General features: G+C 42.1%; 1 protein-coding gene across 1 annotated transcript in view; it reads right to left on the bottom strand.

Annotated features, from left to right (window-relative positions):
• rrn3 (RRN3 homolog, RNA polymerase I transcription factor) overlaps positions 1-13,709 on the bottom strand; it is a 99,752-nt gene extending 86,043 nt beyond the window's left edge. Inside the window, exons 1-4 of the mRNA XM_084328892.1 lie at positions 13,330-13,709; positions 7,857-7,913; positions 7,679-7,768; positions 4,011-4,140 (exon numbers count right to left, since the gene is read on the bottom strand). Coding sequence (XP_084185018.1) covers positions 4,011-4,140; positions 7,679-7,768; positions 7,857-7,913; positions 13,330-13,425 — 373 coding nt within the window. The 5' untranslated portion in view covers positions 13,426-13,709. The remainder of the gene's footprint in view (positions 1-4,010; positions 4,141-7,678; positions 7,769-7,856; positions 7,914-13,329) is intronic.
• Positions 13,710-19,333: the final 5,624 nt, after the last annotated feature.

The raw sequence follows: 19,333 nt of genomic DNA on the forward strand, positions 1-19,333 counted from the left end.
TAAGTCAACCAACGAACTAGATTCCTGTACCGGATCTCCTCTCTGGTAAACAAGAATACCTTGAAGACTCTAACAGGAGCACTCATTCAAGGGTACTACGACTATGCTTGCACCTCATGGTACCAAAGCACCTCAAAGGCACTAAAAACAAGATTACAAACATCACAAAACAAACTGGTCAGACTACTGCTTGACCTTACTCCTAAAACCCACCTCACCCCTGCCCACTTTGACAACCTAGGATGGCTTAGAGTAGTCGACAGAGTACAGCAACTTGCAATGGGCCTGGTCTACAAGATACACTACACCACTAAGATACCCATGTGCATGTCGGAATACTTCCCAAAGGTCAGTGAATACCACGACCACAACACCAGAGGGAGTTCCACAAATCATGTTCAACCCAGATAAAATAATTTAAAAAGTAAAAAAAAAAAAAAAAAAAAAAAAAAAAATCATAACTTAGAAATGAGATTGCATAGGTCTATGAATCGATATCGCGATTCTGTTTTGATTAATTGCCCAGCCCTACAGTGTGTACAGTAAGTTAGCTTGGTGATTATCATTGTGATGTAGGCTAAGCTGGCTAGCTACTGTTAGCATACAAGCTTTTACAAACACTAGCCTACTTACTTTTTCATCCACAACGTTTTTTCTGATCCAGATGCATAAGTCCACTTCTTCATGTTGCTCAGTTGCTGGTTTATACTTCGGTCCTAATGTTGGCGCAAAGTTTAATTTAGCCTGACTTTACTTGTTATAGCTGTACAGCTTACTTCTACTAAACAACAACTAAACTACTTCCTTGCTCTTTCAAACAGTCAAAATGGGTCCATCTGCAGGGTCGGAGGTTAGGTTTAGCTCTGGCCAATCTCAAGTTTCTCAAGTTTCTTTATTAGTTGTCATACAGAAGTACAGAATACTTTTATACAAAATGCTTATTTCAGTTACATTTTGTATAAAAGTATTCTGTACTTCTGTATGACAACTAATAAAGAAACTTGAGAAACTTGAGATTGGCCAGAGCTAAACCTAACCTGCAGATGGACCCGTTTTGACTTTGCAATGCAGCAATCTCTGATTGGATTTGCAAGGCTGCCAATCATATTCAACCCATGTATTGGATGGCAAGGGCTGTCAATCATTCAATCCTCCATTCAATGGCAAGAGTTTAACTGCACAGACCGTGCTTAGACGAAGTTAATAGCCTATTTCGATTGGCTGTTATTTATTATTTATATAACATTGGTTCACACCTGTGAAGTTTTCTTCACGAATAATTACTGCAGTCATTACTGCAGTGCAGGCCTGCTCAGAGCTGTCAATTTTGGCCATTTTTTTAAAAGAAAAAATTCACTGGAATTTTTTTTACAGAGGAAAACTTTTCTAATAAAAAAATATAAAATAATAATAATTAAAAAAATATTTTTTTTATATATATATAAATAAAATAAATGTATATATATATGTAAATTAATAATAATGATGAATTATGAGTGAATTTGTGTTTCACGTGTTGTCATAGAGAAACCTCCACTGGCTTACATTTACATGTGGGCTAATGGCCCACAGAGTCTTCCTGCATATCCAGCTAGCTCGCTAGCTCACTTGCCCGCTCGACGTGTGTTCGCTCTGCCTCGTTGCTAATAGGAACTATTTTCACAGCACACCACAAACTTGATGACAATGTTGATGATGTTAAATAAATCCTGAAACTGGATGGGAATGACCAAAATGCCTACAAAATAAATACTAATTGGTTCAACTAAATGTAACCAAGGGCGGTCAGGTGGCGTAGCGGAAATTGCGTTCGTCACCAATGCTGGAGACGCTGGGTTTGCCTGTTCGAATCCAGCTCCCGGCGTTGTCACCAGCTTGGCTGGCCGTTCACACTAATACAATTGGCAGTATTAGAGGGTGGGAAAGCTGGCAGGTGGGTCCTGGGCGTTGTGGACAGCGACCCCTACAGTTCGGTCGAGGCGCCTGCTCAGCAAGGGTAGGATCTGGAGAGAGGTAGTACGGCCTCCCACACGTTACTCTCCCAGTGAGAATCTGCGCGGCCAGGCTGGCTGCCGGCAAGCTGCACATGCGCCGGAGGAAAGCATGTGACAGTCTCCGGCCTCTCGGACCAACAGTAGGGGAAAGTGCGCAACAACCAGGAAGGGGGTTGGGAATTGGCATAACGACTAACAGTGGGATGGGAGAAAAATCGGAAAAAGGAGGGGGGGGAAAGATTAAAAAAAAAAAAAAAAAAAAAAAAAAAATGTAACCAACATACAGAGTTGCCAAAACAAAACTATATGGCTGATCATCAATACAAAGATTGATGCTTCATATTGTACTGTGTATTTTTTTTTCTTTTTGATCTTTTTCCCCCTCCATTTTCCTTTTTCTCCCATCCCAATGTTAGTCGTATGCCAATTCCCAATCCCCTTCCTGGTCGCTGCGCACTTACCCCCCACAGTCAGATCATCTGGGAGAGTGGAGGCTATCACGTGCTTCCTCCGACACACGTCCAGCCAATCAACCGCTTCTTTTCACCTGGCAGCGCAGATTCTCATTGAGAGGGCGTAGCGTGTGGAAGGATCACACTATCCCACTCAAGTCCTATCCGCGCTTAGCAGGCGCCCCGACCGAACTGTAGGAGTCGCTGTTTACAACGACACGGACCCACCCCGCCAGCTTCTCCCACCCTCTAATACTGCCAATTGTATTAGTGTGAACGGCCAGCCAAGCTGGTGACAACCCCGGAGCTGTGAGCTGGATTCGAACAGGCGAATCAAGCTCACAGCTCCGGGGTTGGTGACGAACGCAATCTCCGCTACGCCACCTAACCGCCTTGTACTGTGTATACAGTGTATTTCAGTATTTATTCAAATTATTTATTTAGGCGGCTGGGTAGCGCAGTGGACTAAGCACTCGTCTACGACCGCAGAGACTCTGGGATCTAATCCAGCTGTCGGCGGTACCTCCGGCTTAGTCAGTCGTCCCTACTAACACAATTGGCAGTGTTAGGGGGTGGGAAGCTGGTGGGGTATGTGTCCTGGTCGTTGTAAACTGAGTCTCCTACTGGTCGGTCGGGGAGCCTGTTCAGCAGAGAGAGGATCTGGGGGAAATAGCACAAACCTCTGCACGCGTTACGTTCCCCCAGTGAAACCCCTCGCTGTCAGGTGAAAAGAAGTGGCTGGCGACTCCACATGTATCGGAGGAGGCATGTGGTAGTTCCCCAGGCCGACAGTGGGGCAATGCACGCAACGACCAGGAAGGGAATTGGCATAACGACTAAATTGGGATTGGTGAAAAATACAGAAAGCCCAAAAATAAATAGAATAAAAAAATATTAAAGATTCAAATTATTTATTTAAAGTAAAGTAATTTATTTTTTACTTAGTTCATATAGGCTACTCACAGCTTGTGTTGCGAGTAGGGATCTCACAGAGATTGTGATGGTACGACTATAATCTGAGGAGCCGTCATTGTGATTACATTATGACAGACGTTTTACCTCGCTGCCTATGGTATTTTTTTTAACATGTTTAGTGAGAACAAACGTTCAGAGCTTCCTTCAAGAGCACCAACGAATGTCCGAAGCCTAGAAAAGGGCATTTGGGCCTAAAACTTTATATTGTATCAAACATCATAAGATAAGACTTCCTCAGTAGAACATAGAAAACACACCGGATTATACTGCGAGTTTCCCATTTTGGAAAAGGACACATATCATGGTTTTCATCAGGGAAAAAATTAAGATGGATTTCGTTATGTTTTTATTTTCAAGGAGCTACTTCATCATCGTCATGTCATTGGGGGAAAAAAAGCCATTTAAAATTAACACTTGAAAGAAAAGAAAGGTATGTTTTTGGCACACAAATAAAGGCACATAAGTTAGGCTATGTCGGATTCTTTTTTCTATTTGTTGACTGCTTGGTTAGACGTTTCTATTCATCAGATTTAGTTAGCACACATTCTGTCTAAGGCCCCCCAACCAATTAGCAGCTAAGGTCACATACTGGGGGTGAAGTGGGAGACGGCCATTTTGAGGCAGGCACGGAGGTAGACCGTCTGGGCAGAAACCAGGTTACTGAGGAAGGCCAGGTACTCCTCCACCACCGCTGGACTTCGGCCTAACCAGGGCAATCTCTGAAGGCACACACACACACAAACACACATGTATACTATTATTATTGATAGAATATACTGCCAGTCTAGGGCTGGGCGATAAAACGATAACAATAATTATCGCGATATATTTTCATTCAATCAGCGCCAGCCATTAGACGGGCCCTGTTGTAGCTGGGCCAAGCATTAAAAGATACGACTGCGTGACCTTGTTTGTAGAGCTAAATCTATATTCTATTAGGGCTGACCTTCGAAGCTTTTTTTGGCAATCGAAGCTTCGGGGCCGAGCTTCGATTTTAATTCGAAGCTTCGATTTCTTTTTTTAAAGAAATTAATTCTTTTTTTTTATAATTTTTTTTTTTTTATATTTAATTTTTTTTATTATTTTTTAAACAAACACATAAACAAACATGACAACACAAGATTAGATATACAAGCATTAATTAACAGTGCACATCCAATGAAATCACAATTTTTTTTTATCTTATGTTGTGGGACTTGTACAGCACTTTGGTAAACTTTGTTGTTTTTAAATGTGCTCTAGTATAAATAAAGTAGATTGGATTAATGAATTAAGTAGCCCCTTTCGTGACTGTGACGCAGCCAACAAGGTTTCACTCGGCTGTGTGATTTAATTCAAGGTGGATCGCTGTTGTCGTTTGAACAACTTCAGATTTCATGGGAACTACCAATCCCCCAAATCAAGAATGTTTAAGATGAATGAAGTAAGATTTTGATTATTTGAAATATGGCCCGTGTAGACAAAAATATGCACAGAATTATGTCAGTCTACAAGGTCCGGATTCTACATGGTCCGGCAATGTAGACCTTGTAGACTCCACTACAGACCAATTATCAGTGAATGTTCATGCATTTTTAAGAAGGGCTACTTCCACAAAAAAACAAAGAACTCACCAAAACATCTCAGTAGCACCTTATCTAAATGTTCTATTTCATATATGGAGATTCATATTTATTTATGTATTGCATGCATTTCTACATTTTATTTCCTATTTTGTTTATTCATCCCAGTATCTTTCTTTCTTATGTGTGGAATTCTACAAGGCATGTAGGTGTATATGTGTTTGAGGATGATATCCTTCAAACAGGCAATAGTGATGATATAATTTGGGCAGTGTTGAGCTGGGTTACTTTCCTCCAGTGTATTTGTCCCCTGGCCCCACCCAATGGCCCAATGCGCGCACACACACACACAAAAATCAAAGTAGCCATATAGGTCAATTCTACTATTTGCGTTGGCGTTTCTTGCCTATACACGCTAGTATTCCTGAATCAATATATATATATATATTATACAGTAGGTATTATGTTTCAGCATGAATGCATGAAAGGCGGGGGGGGGGGGGGGGGGGTCGTTTCTGATTATTGATTACCAGTAACGGCATTAGTATTGAACACTAAAAACGCTGATCAGCTGGATCGGTATGAAAACCTTACACAATCAAGCCAGAATTTAAGTCAGATGATCCTTACCTTTGATCGGGAGTATTCCAAAAATAATATTGCAATTGTTTGATCGCCATCTGGTACATCCAATGTCGATTTGGTCCACGGCATAACCAACCACAGCATATGCATCGGATGTCCCGTAGACGTTTGGATGTGACCGATTGAACCTCTAGCCTTGCCATCTACTGAAAATCTGCGCCCGGAGACCTTTGCAGTGTAACACAGGGTCTGGAACAGGGTTTACTGCAGCTCGATACCGCCACCTGGGAGAATCTGGCCGGTACTGCAGTAGGCCTTCTAACGGCAACATACGGGTCCCTGGCATTGAATAGGATATCAAAATCGAAAAAAGAAAAAATTAGCAAAACCCGAGAAATCTCGGGTCTGGCGCCCCCCAGCGCATGGCGGGCTAACCCGACTTATCTCGGGTTTGGCCCAGAATGAGTTAATAATCGATATGATTGATAATAAAAAGAATATAAAAAAATAAATAAATGTGTGACCTGCAACAGGGCAGTTTTAAAACCAGAGACAGTGGACAGACTTGTCTTTCTTGCCTGCAACTTAAAGTAATGGCTTTGCTTGTCCAAATGACAATACTGACCAAATTGAGATTTATTTTTCTCTTGTCCATTTATTTTGTTTGCTTTATAATTTAAAATAGTTTGAAACCGTCTGTACACAGTAGGCTATGTGTGCTAGCAGAGCTAGTCTCCAGTCGCGAGTCAGGGTGCACATGTGTGGTGGTTTGTCCACCAAAAAAGCGCCAAAAGATAGAAAAGAAACTAGCAGAGCCAGAACTATTCAACTCCCTTGGAGCCATAGCCAGCAGAGAAGCCTGTTTACTTTCGCTTTCAAACCAGCTGCAGCCTGAGAACTGGAGTGTGAGGGGCTGTAACACTAAAGATGGTGGCAACGACAAAGAATTGTTTCAAAATAATATGTTGTTAAAATAAAAAATAAAAATGTAATCTTTTTTTTTTAATACTTATAACAATATCAATGATTATCGATATCATATCGTTATCGTGATATCATTTTTGGCCATATCGCCCAGCCCTATGCCAGTCTACTATTATTATTATTATTACTATTATTGTATTTTTTCCATCCCTGTACCTCCCCTCCCCCATGCTGCTATGACACCTGAATTTCCCCAAGGGGATTAATAAAGGCACACTTGACTTGACAAAGTGAACTGCAGCATTGCATAACATTGCTAACGTAATGTTACGCTCCTAACACTGATAACGTGCGTTGCTAATGTTGTCCATGTTGATAATGTTAGCTAATAGCTGGGCTAATGTAAGCCGCTAGCTAATATTGATAATCTACCACACACATCGTTTCAATAATGTTGTTTCAGGACTATGGACAGCGCATTAGTCAGCTAAATTACTAATTGTAAATTGCATTATTTACTCTTCCTTTGCATCAAAGATATATGGGCTGGGGGGGCTTTAGCTTAGCCTAGTAGTAGAGAGATGGACCTTCTGGATTTCTGTGGATGCTAGCTGCTAACTAGCATGCACATTCACTTTATTTTGCATCTTTACTTAGTATAGCAGCAAAGCACACAGGGTGGTTGTGTGGTGCTTTAGTGGCTTAACCAGACGGCTAGCGATAGCTCTGTGTTGGGGTTTTGTGTGGAAGTGTGATTGACGTGAGTTGTAGGCACGTAGCAGAGTGAGCTTTGATTAGTCGACTTTTGTGGGAACAGAGAGATGCAGACATACAGGCAAACCCTGCTCTAGACCCTTCTGTGCCATAAAAAAATAAGAAGATTGGTCCACTTGCAACTGGTGTAGACACTCACATTACCATTTGAAATGACTAAGACTTTTATAAAAGCTGTACGCATAAAATTAAAACAGATGCATTTCCATATGTTAACCGGCTGAGCAGAAAAAAACATTAATCACAATCTCCAAGATGCATATAACTGTCAATAGTTACGTAAAAACCCTATTGTGATACAACATCCTTCAGAGCTACACACGTCAAATAGACATAATGAATGGCCCCTCAAGAGAGGGTTCAAGGGGATTTGTTTCCAGATGTGCTCAAAAGAATAGTCTCCTTTCCTCACCAGAACCGTGTAGATGAGATGCTCGTGGTCTTTGCTGAGCTGAGTCACACATTTACGAAATTCCTGTAGCCAGTTGATGATCTGAGCATCCTGCGAGATAAGAGTTCACTTTGAAGCGACAGTGCGTGGATCCAACAACATCACACATTGAATGTAACAATAGGAGACTACCTTGTACCTTTATATCAGGGTCAGACAGCTGGTGTTTCAGCAACTCGTAGTCACTTGAGTCTCCCTTCAAAAAGACAGGGAAGTGGTTTCAGCAGGTAATAACAACAATTGCAACAGGGTCAGCAGTGACAATAGTTAAAGAAGCAGGCTTGTGACTAGCAGTGTTGGGGAGTAGTTTCACTACATGTAGTAGCCAACTTTAACTAGTAGTTCAAAGGGATATTTCACTTTAGCAGAACCAACAGTATTCTCTCTGTCATCTACAAGTAAACTAATGACCAATGCTGTCCCTGTCTTCCGTTGTAAACAACACCATTCCTCGCAGGTGTCATTCACTTTGAATTTGGGAAAATATTCAAAATATCATACTTCTGAAGTATAAACAAACTACTGCTGTGCAGATTTCAATAAAACAGACAATTCTGAGACAAAGGTTTGTTTTGGCATTTGATGTGTTTTTACAGATTTATGACCTTTGAAAAATAATTGTTTGTAATTCACAAGTATTATATTTAGACTCGGTCCTCAAAATAAATGGATGTGAATGAGGATCCTGACACCTGGGTGGAATGGTGGTGTTGATGGCGGACTACAGTGGTCACTAGTTTACTTAACTAGATGATATCTGACAAGTTCTACTAAAGTGAAATATCCCTTTAACTACATTTTGCAGTAGCTTGCTGGTAGTTCAACTACATTCTAATGTACATACATGCTGATTGTATTTGTTAATTACTTTTTACCCGTCTTGAGGTGTAGTTAACTAGTAACTACAGGAACTACAAACTAGGTTTGTCTATAAAAGAAAGTAGAGCCATATGAAATCCGTTTTATTTTTTTCCAAATTCCATTTAATTTTTTTCCAAATTCCGTTTTTTCCGTTTTAATATTTCAGAATTCTGTATTTTGCTTTGTACGCTCATTTTACCATCAGAAATAGTGTCTAATAAGTGGGAATGAATAAATGTCCACAATTTAATAAGATATAACGGTCCATTTAATAGGGCTGTCTTAAATACTTCAAAGCTTCGAAGCTTCGTTCGATGGGCATGGGATTCGAATATGAAAATAAAATTCGATTATTATTAAAAAAAAATTCAAAATTATATATATTTTTGCTAAATCAACTCTGCCTCTCTTTGTTAACTACAACAAGCAATGCTGTTTGTTATTTAAGATGAGGTCGGACTCGGCACTGACAGATTTGTGTTCATTGTGCTGCTTTTATAAAGCCTCAAATGACGACTTACAATATTTCATGAAAGCAAAGTGTTTTGTTTGTCTAAGATTTAAAAAGGTTTAAACTTTACAGCACTGACAAAGTTGAACAAAGTGCTGTACAGGTCCCACAACATTAAAAAAAAAAAGTAAAAAAAAAAAAGAAAAAAAAATTAATTATTTTTTTTTTTTTATAGTTGATTCCATTTTTATTGCTCAATTCCGCGATTCCGTCCGCGATTCCGTGATCGCGGATTCCATATGGCTCTAAAAGAAAGGAACAAGAACGGTTAGAACCTTGAGAGACTACTCATAAATAAGAGATTCTGCTCCGGCAACTAAGTGGACAGGCCCAGTGATTAGACGAGTATTATGATCAAGTTGGTAAATGTTATATAAAAGGTGAAAGTTAACACTTTGGCTGCCAGGAAACGTGTTTACACGTCATTGCCGGCCATGCTCAAGTTGCCGGAGGACGCTTTACAGCGTCCTTATATCAATAAAAATCTGCGATCGGATTCATATGTCCCCTCCGCTGGACATATGGTGGTTCAGGAGCGCCATCTGGTGGCCGATCGGCGCAATCGCTTAACAGGAAGCGGCATAGAGGTTGTGCTGGACGTCCGTATTACTTCCGGGCACTCGCTATAGGTCCCGGCATTCTAGCTCGTCACAATACACAGTGATCGATTGCCAATAACTCGATAAACAACATGATTTGGACGTATATACCATTATACAAGCTGGAGATGGACCGGGTAAATCTACATCCCATAATGATACAATTTCTACTCTACGATGATCGCCCAACGGCGCGCGGAGACTGGGGTGAGTTTTAGCGTGTAACGTTACCGTCTTCGATACTAACTGCTATTATCAACATTTGACCCACATTAGATGATTGGTATAACGCTGCCCACGGAATTATAAACGCCCCCTAGCCCATCCGGTCAACATCAGATGACGTGTAGTAACTTCTAGAAGTACGTCTAGTTGGAATTTTTTATATCGCGCCGATTGCCATAAAACTGTATTGCATCATCAATATAATGCATTTGGGGCTATAGATCACGTTCTGGAGAAAGCTGCAGAAAGAGATGAAAACATACTTATACATTAGACCATACTTTACTATGAATATGTGAATGAAAAAGTTTAACGTTGCTACACAATGAACAATACATATAGGACTTTGAATGGGCCCTAATAATGGCAATGTAGCAATAGAATTTAAAAAGTTATAGCCCTGCAAAGAAGGGGAATTTCTCCATAGACAAATAGAGCTGGCAACCTATGGTTAGGTATATCATGAATTTAGCCTTAGGCAATCAAAGTGTTAAAGATAAACAAGTTCAGCATTTATGTTGATCGTTTCAACTGTTCAAAAGTGTGGGCATCTAAGGTCGCTTTCACACCAGAGCTGTTTGGTCTGGACTATCGGACCAGAATTCGATAGTCCGCTTTTTTGGGTTTGTGTGAATGCGCAGTCGAACTCTAGTGCGGACCAAACACGCGAACTCTGGTCCGCCAAAAAACATAGGTCTCGGTTCGCTTCATCAAACCAAACGTGGACCAAATATAGGAAGTCACCTGATAAACTGTGCATCTTGGGTAGAAGGAAGAAAAAAAACACAGCGGCTTATTATTATTATTATTACCGCAGTGCGCGGCATTCACTGCAAAACAAGCACACAGTAGCCTAAACATGTCTCCTGAAACTGTGCATCTTGGGTAGAAGGAATAAAAAAACACTGCACCTTATTATTATTATTACCGCGGTGCGTGGCATTCACTGCAAAACAAGCACACTGTACACATATGGGCAGAAGACCAAATAAAACAGCTGCTTGTGGGCACTCACAAAAACAACGAGGTGTACAAGTTGTTTAGCGAGAGGATGGCGGTAATGGGTTATAATCGAACGATGGATCAATGCCACGTCTCTGCTACTATCACGCTTCTTGCGCTGTTTGTGTTTGCGCGGATTTCACTTCCTGAAGGGGAGGGATTTCCACTCTCCATTGTGTCCAATAGACGAGCGCCCTTTTCGACCGTGTAACATTGTTCAGAAAGTTTGGTGCGCTTGACAAATTGCAATGTGAATGCAGACGAACCAAATGAAAAATGCAACAATGTTGCAACTTCACCACCAGAACCACACAGAGTCCACCAAAACTATATGGGAAAGCACCCTAAGTAGCTTATATTTCTCCTGGGGGCAGCTTTGGTGTAGCTACATTTCTTCCATTGTGAAATAATTGATACAATATACCGTTCGAAACATCTATTTGCCGCCGTTCGAACACCACCTCACTCGACCAATTCCGTGCCTCGGTTCTCGAGTTACATGACGATATGTCAGGCGAGCATCTTTTTACTCGCCACGTGTCAAATTACCACGTCGGACAGTATACGCTCAAGAACTGACCAATCACAGCTGATGGTGAAAATGATTGGTCAGTGTTGTAGCCAACAAATGTCCGCTTCCAACAATACCCCATGTGAGGGGGTGCAAATATAGGAAGTAGGTGAAAGTTGACCAGCGAAAATGAGAAGTGACTCAGTCTCAGACTTCAGAACACACAGCGGTGGATGGCAAAAATTGATTTTGGAACACGGTTTACTCGAACATCTCTAAAACACTCATTTCTGAATGGATTTTTTTTTTAAAGACACCAGCTATTTAGAAAGTGTATTTAGTTACTTTTGACAGTATGCTAATAATCCATATCCACTTGCAGTCACCTTGTAAGCTAGCTAACTAGCGCACTGCAGGTCTCTCTCCCTGTACTGCACGCACAGAGATGGGAAGGGTACCCATCTTCTTGTCTACTCTGAGCTAATTTCCCAAAATTTGGCATGTTCATTAAAGTGCAGCTTGATTGATTGATTGAAAACTTTAATTAACAGATTAACAGCAGAATGGGTACAGTACAGCTCAATACACACAATTGTTAAGGGGATGCAGACCAGAGGTTGTCTTGTTTACATCAGGGTCCCCCATTTTCAATTCATAATGACATTTATGACATACAATATACAGATATAAAAATGGAATTTAACCATCTAATCTAAACTAATCATGACATTTATGACATACAGATATGCAGTACTGTTACATTTGTGACATACAAGATATGCAAATATACAGTACTGTTAAACGGAGATCCTAACAATAAATATGTATAGGAGGGGGAGGGAACTGTACATTAGGAGGGGGGGTTCAGACATTTACGGGGGCCAGTTTCGAATTGCAGCCTCCCGTAGGTGCTCTTTGAGAGCGGTTTTGAAGGTGGGTAGGGATTCAAATTTTTTTACGGCTGTGGGTAGGGCGTTCCACATTAATGTGGCATAATTGCGAAACGTGTTTAGACCCTTGTTTGTGCCAAATCTGGGTTGAACATGATTTGTGGAACTCCCTCTGGTGTTGTGGTCGTGGTATTCACTGACTTTTGGGAAGTATTTCGACATGTACATAGGTACCTTCGTGGTGTAGTGTATCTTGTAGACCAGGCCCATTGCAAGTTGCTGTACTCTGTCGTCTACTCTAAGCCATCCTAGGTTGTCAAAATGGGCAGGGGTGAGGTGGGTTTTAGGAGTACGGTCAAGCAGTAGTCTGACCAGTTTGTTTTGTGATGTTTGTAATCTTGTTTTTAGCCTTTACCATGAGGTGCAAGCATAGTCGTAGTACCCTTGAATGAGTGCTCCTGCTAGAGTCTTCAGGATATTCTTGTTTACCAGAGAGGAGATCCGGTACAATGGCAGCTCCCTGAAGTGAATGTGAACTGCGAGTGTAAAACGGGGCTTTTCTGAAAAAGAGCATGCTTGCTCTGCGAAACATACCCTGTATATATAAAGATATATATTCATGTTTAGAGATCAAGTAACTTCAGCTGGGGGAAACATGTGCTTGCTCATGTGAATGAGCAGTTGGCAGAATATAAATTCATAGTCTTCTAAATGTAAGTGGTTTGTCATACAATGTGGCGCAATGCCACAGCTCACTGGCCATTTAATGATAATCATCTGCTATTTGATTACATTCATTCACCTGTTATTTGAGACCATGTCTGCGATCGAATACTATTTAAAAGTGTAGGCTGCCTTTTAATCATCTGCAGATGCAAATAATGTCTCATTTGCAATTTGACATTTGTTGATTGCTATACATTGTAATTTTTTTAAGAATCGCTAAGTTACGGACAAATACAATTAACCATGATTAATGAATGCATACACTGTCACTGACAAAGTCAACTCACGTGTTTATATTTGGCTAAAGTGTCCACAACACTGCCTCCAAACCTTACAGTCTTCATAGGAGGGGTATTGATGAAATCCCGACCTTCGATCTCCATTGTCACTATGCCTATGAAAATATAACGCAAGCATCTAACGTTAACGTTACTGTTAGCTTGTTAGGTAGCGGCTACAGTTAAATGTTGCTTAAAAGTTAACTAGCAAAGAGACTTGAGGCTAACGCTTGCTAAAATGGGTAGTTAGCAAGCAGGTTAGCAGGCTAACGTTAGCTAATCTGGTTGAAAAAAGAGGACGACTATATTACAAGCGCGGTAACATTAAGACATAACGATCAACTCGTCCTCGACGATTAAACTCTGACCCTCTGAGATTAACTAGCAAAGATCCGAAACATGTGCCTGTCCCACTTCCATAACAGGAAGAAGAATGTCTATTTACGGAAGTAAAAAGGACGGTGAAAAAGAAAAGCCCCTACAAACAGCGTGATTACGAAACCAAGCCGCATTTCTCGGAGACGCTCTCTGATTGGCCGACGCCTGTTTCTACACTGGTTAAGCAGAAGCTTAGGCACTCTTCGAAGTTGGTTAAGGTTAGAGTTTTCTTAGAGCGTGACGGCAAGTTCTTTCGACGGTTAAGCTTAGACACTCTTTCGAAGTTGGTTAAGGTTAGAGTTTGTCTTAGAGCAGGTAGTTTGCAGGCTGTTTGACGTGGAAATGAGAAAGACACAGCTCGTCACGGATTGGGCAAACGCGTCAGTGGCCTATCAGAGAGCGTCAGTCAGTGCCAATCAGAGAGCGTCTCCGAGAAATGCGGCTTGGTTTCGTAAGCACGCCTACAAACATGCTACACACATACACGCACACGCACACACACACACACACACTAGGGCTACTAGAATGAATGAATGAATGAATGAAAACTTTATTTAACAGATTGCAGAATGGGTACAATACAGTACGGCTCAATACACACAATTGTTAAGGGGATGCAGACCTGAGAAAGACGTTTGTCTTGTTTACATCAGGGTCCCCCATTTTCAATTCATATAGACATTTATGACATACACAACATACATGACATTTATGGCATAGGGACATATAGGTATTTAGTACTGATACATTTGTGACATTTTTAACCTTGAACTGGAGAGCCTGGACTGGTCAGATGAACTCAATGGTACACTGGTTGAAGAAACATGGCTTGGTTTCAAAACCAAATTCTCAACAATACTAAACGACATGGCCCCCCTAAGAACCACCAGGGTAAAAAATCGCGCTGAGCCGTGGATGCACGCTGAAATACTGGCCGCTATGAAAACCAGAGACAAAAAATGCTCTGAGTTTCGTAAAAGTCAGTCAAAGCTTACTAAAAGCACGAGCAGTGAACTCCAAGCCCACGTGACTGAACTCAAACTAGAAAGAAACAGACTAAGAAACGACGTAAACTCCATGATCAAAACTGCAAAAAAGAATTTCATCAATGACAAAACTGAGGAAAACAAAAACAAACCATGTGAACTTTGGAAATTACTCAATAATCAACTAGGATGCAGTAAAAAACTTAAAACCAGATTCTCAAACATAAACATAAAAACGGACAACACGCTCATCACAGACAAGCTGGATGTAGCCAATTACTTAAACATTTTCTTCACAAACATAGCCACAACACTGGTAAACAAACTACCCTCCCACTCAGGGCTTTATGGGGTAGAACACATAGTAGCTTACTACAAAAACCTAGGGGTCCGCAAGGACGACTTCAAGCTGGAAATGGTAACAACAGATGAGGTACTCAATAAACTGAGCGCCCTCCAACCTAACAAGGCCACTGGCCATGACAACATCCCCTCCAAATTCCTCAGAGACTCAGCAGCCGCCATCACCCCAATCATCACACACATAATAAACCTCTCCATAAAACAGGGACACGTCCCCAAGGACTTCAAAATTGCGAGGGTGACCCCTCTGCACAAAAAGGGCAGCAAATTAGACCCAGGCAACTACCGCCCTGTTTCTATTCTCACCTCCATCTCGAAAGTCATGGAAAAAATAGTCTACGAACAGGTCGAAAAGTACCTAGCGGAAAAAAATCTAATCTACGAATTCCAATCTGGCTTCAGAACATCCCACTCCACTGACACATGCCTTCTCTATTTGAATGACCACATCAAACAAGAGGTGGACGCAGGCAAATACTGCGGCATGGTCATGCTGGACCTACAAAAGGCCTTTGACACGGTCAATCACTCCATTCTGATTGACAAGCTAAAAGCAATTGGTTTTGATAGTCTATCAGTGAGCTGGATGCAATCCTACCTTGAGGGGAGGGAACAGATGGTGGAGGTAAACGGTACCCTATCCCCCCCTCTCACAGTGAGCTGTGGTGTTCCACAAGGAAGCATACTAGGACCGCTACTGTTCCTAATTTATGCAAATGACATGTCGTCAGCTTGTGACTGCAACTTGTTCCTGTTTGCGGACGACTCAGCCCTGCTGGTCTCTGACAAGAACAAGTTACAGGTTGAAAAAGCCCTCAGCTCGGAACTAGGCAGAATCTGCATATGGCTCGCTGATAACAAACTATCATTACACATGGGCAAAACAGAGTCCATTCTCTTCGGTTCAAATAACAAACTCAGCAAGACCGACGGCTTCTCAGTTACAGTGGGTGACAATATTGTCACAAGGAAAGATGAAATTACCTACCTGGGTTCCATCCTAGAGGCAAATCTTTCCTGTGACAAAATGGCATCCAATGTAATAAAAAAAGTCAACCAACGAACGCGATTCTTGTACCGGATCTCCTCTCTGGTAAACAAGAATACCCTGAAGACTCTAGCAGGAGCACTCATTCAAGGGTACTACGACTATGCTTGCACCTCATGGTACCAAAGCACCTCAAAGGCACTAAAAAACAAATTACAAACATCTCAAAACAAGCTAGTCAGACTACTACTTGACCTGACTCCTAGAACCCACCTCACCCCTGCCCACTTTGACAACCTAGGATGGCTTAGAGTAGACGACAGAGTACAGCAACTTGCAATGGGCCTGGTCTACAAGATACACTACGCGACCAAGGTACCCATGTACATGTCAAAATACTTCCCAAAGGTCAGTGAATACCACGATCACAACACCAGAGGGAGCTCCACAAATCATGTAAAACCCAGATTCGGATCAAACAAGGGACTAAACACGTTTCGCAATTATGCCACATCAATGTGGAACGCCCTGCCTAAAGCTGTAAAGGAATGTGAATCACTACCCACCTTCAAAAACACTCTCAAAAAACACCTACGTGAGACTGCAATTCGAAACTGGCCCCTACAAATGTCCTAACCTAGTTGTACAGTAAATGACCAAGTAAGGCTTTGTCAATATTCCAATGTACAGTGTAAAATGTGTGTGTGTCCCCTTCCCAACCCCCCCCCCCCCCCCCCCCCCCCCCACCTCCAATGTACAGCCCTCACCCAACCCACCCAACCCCACCCCACCCAACCAACCTCCTCCAATGTACAGTTTCTATGCCAAATGTATATACACTCCTTTTCTGGACACTTTTGTATCAAACAGTACTGTATTTGCAAATCTGATATGTCATAAATGTATAGATGTAGCAGTACTGTCTATCTGTATGTCATGTATGTCATATATGTTATGATGAATTGAAAATGGGGGACCCTGATGTAAACAAGTCGAAAGTCTTTCTCTGGTCTGCATCCCCTTAACAATTGTATGTATTGAGCTGTACTGTACTGTACCCATTCTGCAATCTGTTAATACACTTTTCAATCAATCAATCAATCAATCAATCAATCAATCAATCAATCAATCAAACATAAACGGTATTCAAAAATACAGTACTGTTACCCCTAGATCCTGACAGAGTATATACATATGATCAAGTCAAGTCAAGTCAATGATGGGGAGGGGACTGTACACTAAGAGGGGGTGGGTAAGTGGGAGAGAAATATACATACGGCGGGGAGGGAATATATACATGCGGTGGGGAGGAGACTGTCTATTAGGAGGTGGTGGGGGTTTTGGGCATTTACGGTGGCCAGTTTCGAATTGCAGCCTCCCGTAGGTGCTCTTTAAGAGCGGTTTTGAATGTGGGTAGGGATTCACATTCCTTTACAGCTTTTGGTAGGGCGTTCCACATTGATGTGGCATAATTGCGAAACGTGTTTAGTCCCTTGTTTGAGCCGAATCTGGGTTTAACATGATTTGTTGAGCTTCCTCTGGTGTAGTGGCTGTGGTATTCACTGACCTTTGGGAAGTATTTTGACATGTACATGGATACCTTAGTCGTATAGTGTATCTTGTAGACCAGGCCCATTGCAAGTTGCTGTACTCTGTCGTCTACTCTAAGCCATCCTAGGTTGTCAAAGTGGGCAGGGGTGAGGTGGGTTCTGGGGGTAAGGTCAAGTAGTAGTCTGACCAGTTTGTTTTGTGATGTTTGTAATCTTGTTTTAAGCGCCTTTGAGGTGCTTTGGTACCATGAGGTGCAAACAATAGTCGTAGTACCCTTGAATGAGTGCTCCTGCCAGAGTCTTGTTTACCAGAGAGGAGATCCGGTACAAGAATCTAGTTTGTTGGTTGACTTTTTTTATTACATTGGATGCCATTTTGTCACAGGAAAGATTTGCCTCTAGGATGGAACCCAGGTAGGTAATTTCGTCTTTCCTTGTGACAATATTGTCACCCACTGTAACTGAGAAGCCGTCGGTCTTGCTGAGTTTGTTATTTGAACCGAAGAGAATGGACTCTGTTTTGCCCATGTGTAATGATAGTTTGTTATCAGCGAGCCATATGCAGATTTTGCCTAGTTCCGAGCTGAGGGTTTTTTCAACCTGCAACTTGTTCTTGTCAGAGACCAGCAGGGCAAGAATGAGGTTGGGACATGTAGTGTAGTGTAGGACTACAACTCCCAATGTTATCGTGTCACGTGTCTTGCGTATGATTGGTTACTGTTACGTTAACCAGAGGCGCCTCGGAGCGCTCTGGGTCAGTGTGAGGCAGCCGCCAGAGGGACTGCCTGCGGTTCTACTGTTTACCTGCATTAATACAAACTGTGAATAAAGCACAACTGAGCACTACCACAGTCTCTTCTATTAAGATACAACAGTGGCGACGAGGATAAAGGAAAACACACGTTTGTGTCCACCTCGGAAATAGAGGTTGTAGGCTTGTAGCCGAAGAAAGAGTAATAGTCAAGCTAGCTTCCACGTTTTTTTCTTCTTGGAACTCGTGGCGGGCAAGTGCAAAAAGGAATGGCGCTGTACAGTCTAGAAACAGGACTGGTGTTTGATGAGACGATAGAGACATTTGAAGCCTATGAAGAGAGACTTCAGCAGTTTTTCATCGCAAACAACATAGCGGCAGGCCGGCAAAGGGCTGTGTTTCTCTCCGTGGTAGGAGCTAAAACGTTTACATTGCTCAAGGATTTGGTGGCGCCAGACAAGCCAGGCAACGTGGACTTGAAAGACTTGTTAACGGAAGTGAGAGCCTATTTCTCACCGAAGAAGAATGTGCTAGCAGAGAGGTATACGTTCAGAAATCGCAAACAGCTCTCTGGTGAGTCGCTCACGGAATATGTGGCGGCATTGAAAGGATTGGCTTCTTGGTGTGCTTTTGGAACATCAATGGAAGAGCAGCTTCGCGACCAGTTTATCTGCGGTATCATGAGTAACGACCTGCGCAGTAAGCTGCTGAATGCAGCTTGTGACGGGGTCCTAGCGTGGACCAAGACGCTGAGATCACCAACAACTATGAATGCACCGTGGTCAGCATGAAAAGGTTTGCGCCAGAGCCGCAGTTCAGAACCGACAGAGTGGAGATGACGGGAAGACAACGTGAAGACGCCACGGGTGGACAGCGACCACCGAGAGCAGAAACAGAGCAGAAGAGCGGCAATGCGTCGGAATGTTACCGCTGCAACGGAAGAGGGCATTCGGCGGGGGATTGTCGCTACAAGGACTTCCAGTGTCGGTTTTGCAAG

This window comes from Notolepis coatsorum (assembly GCF_963971535.1).
Source record: "Notolepis coatsorum genome assembly, chromosome: 14".
In the NCBI taxonomy this organism is placed as follows: Eukaryota; Metazoa; Chordata; class Actinopteri; order Aulopiformes; family Paralepididae; genus Notolepis; species Notolepis coatsorum.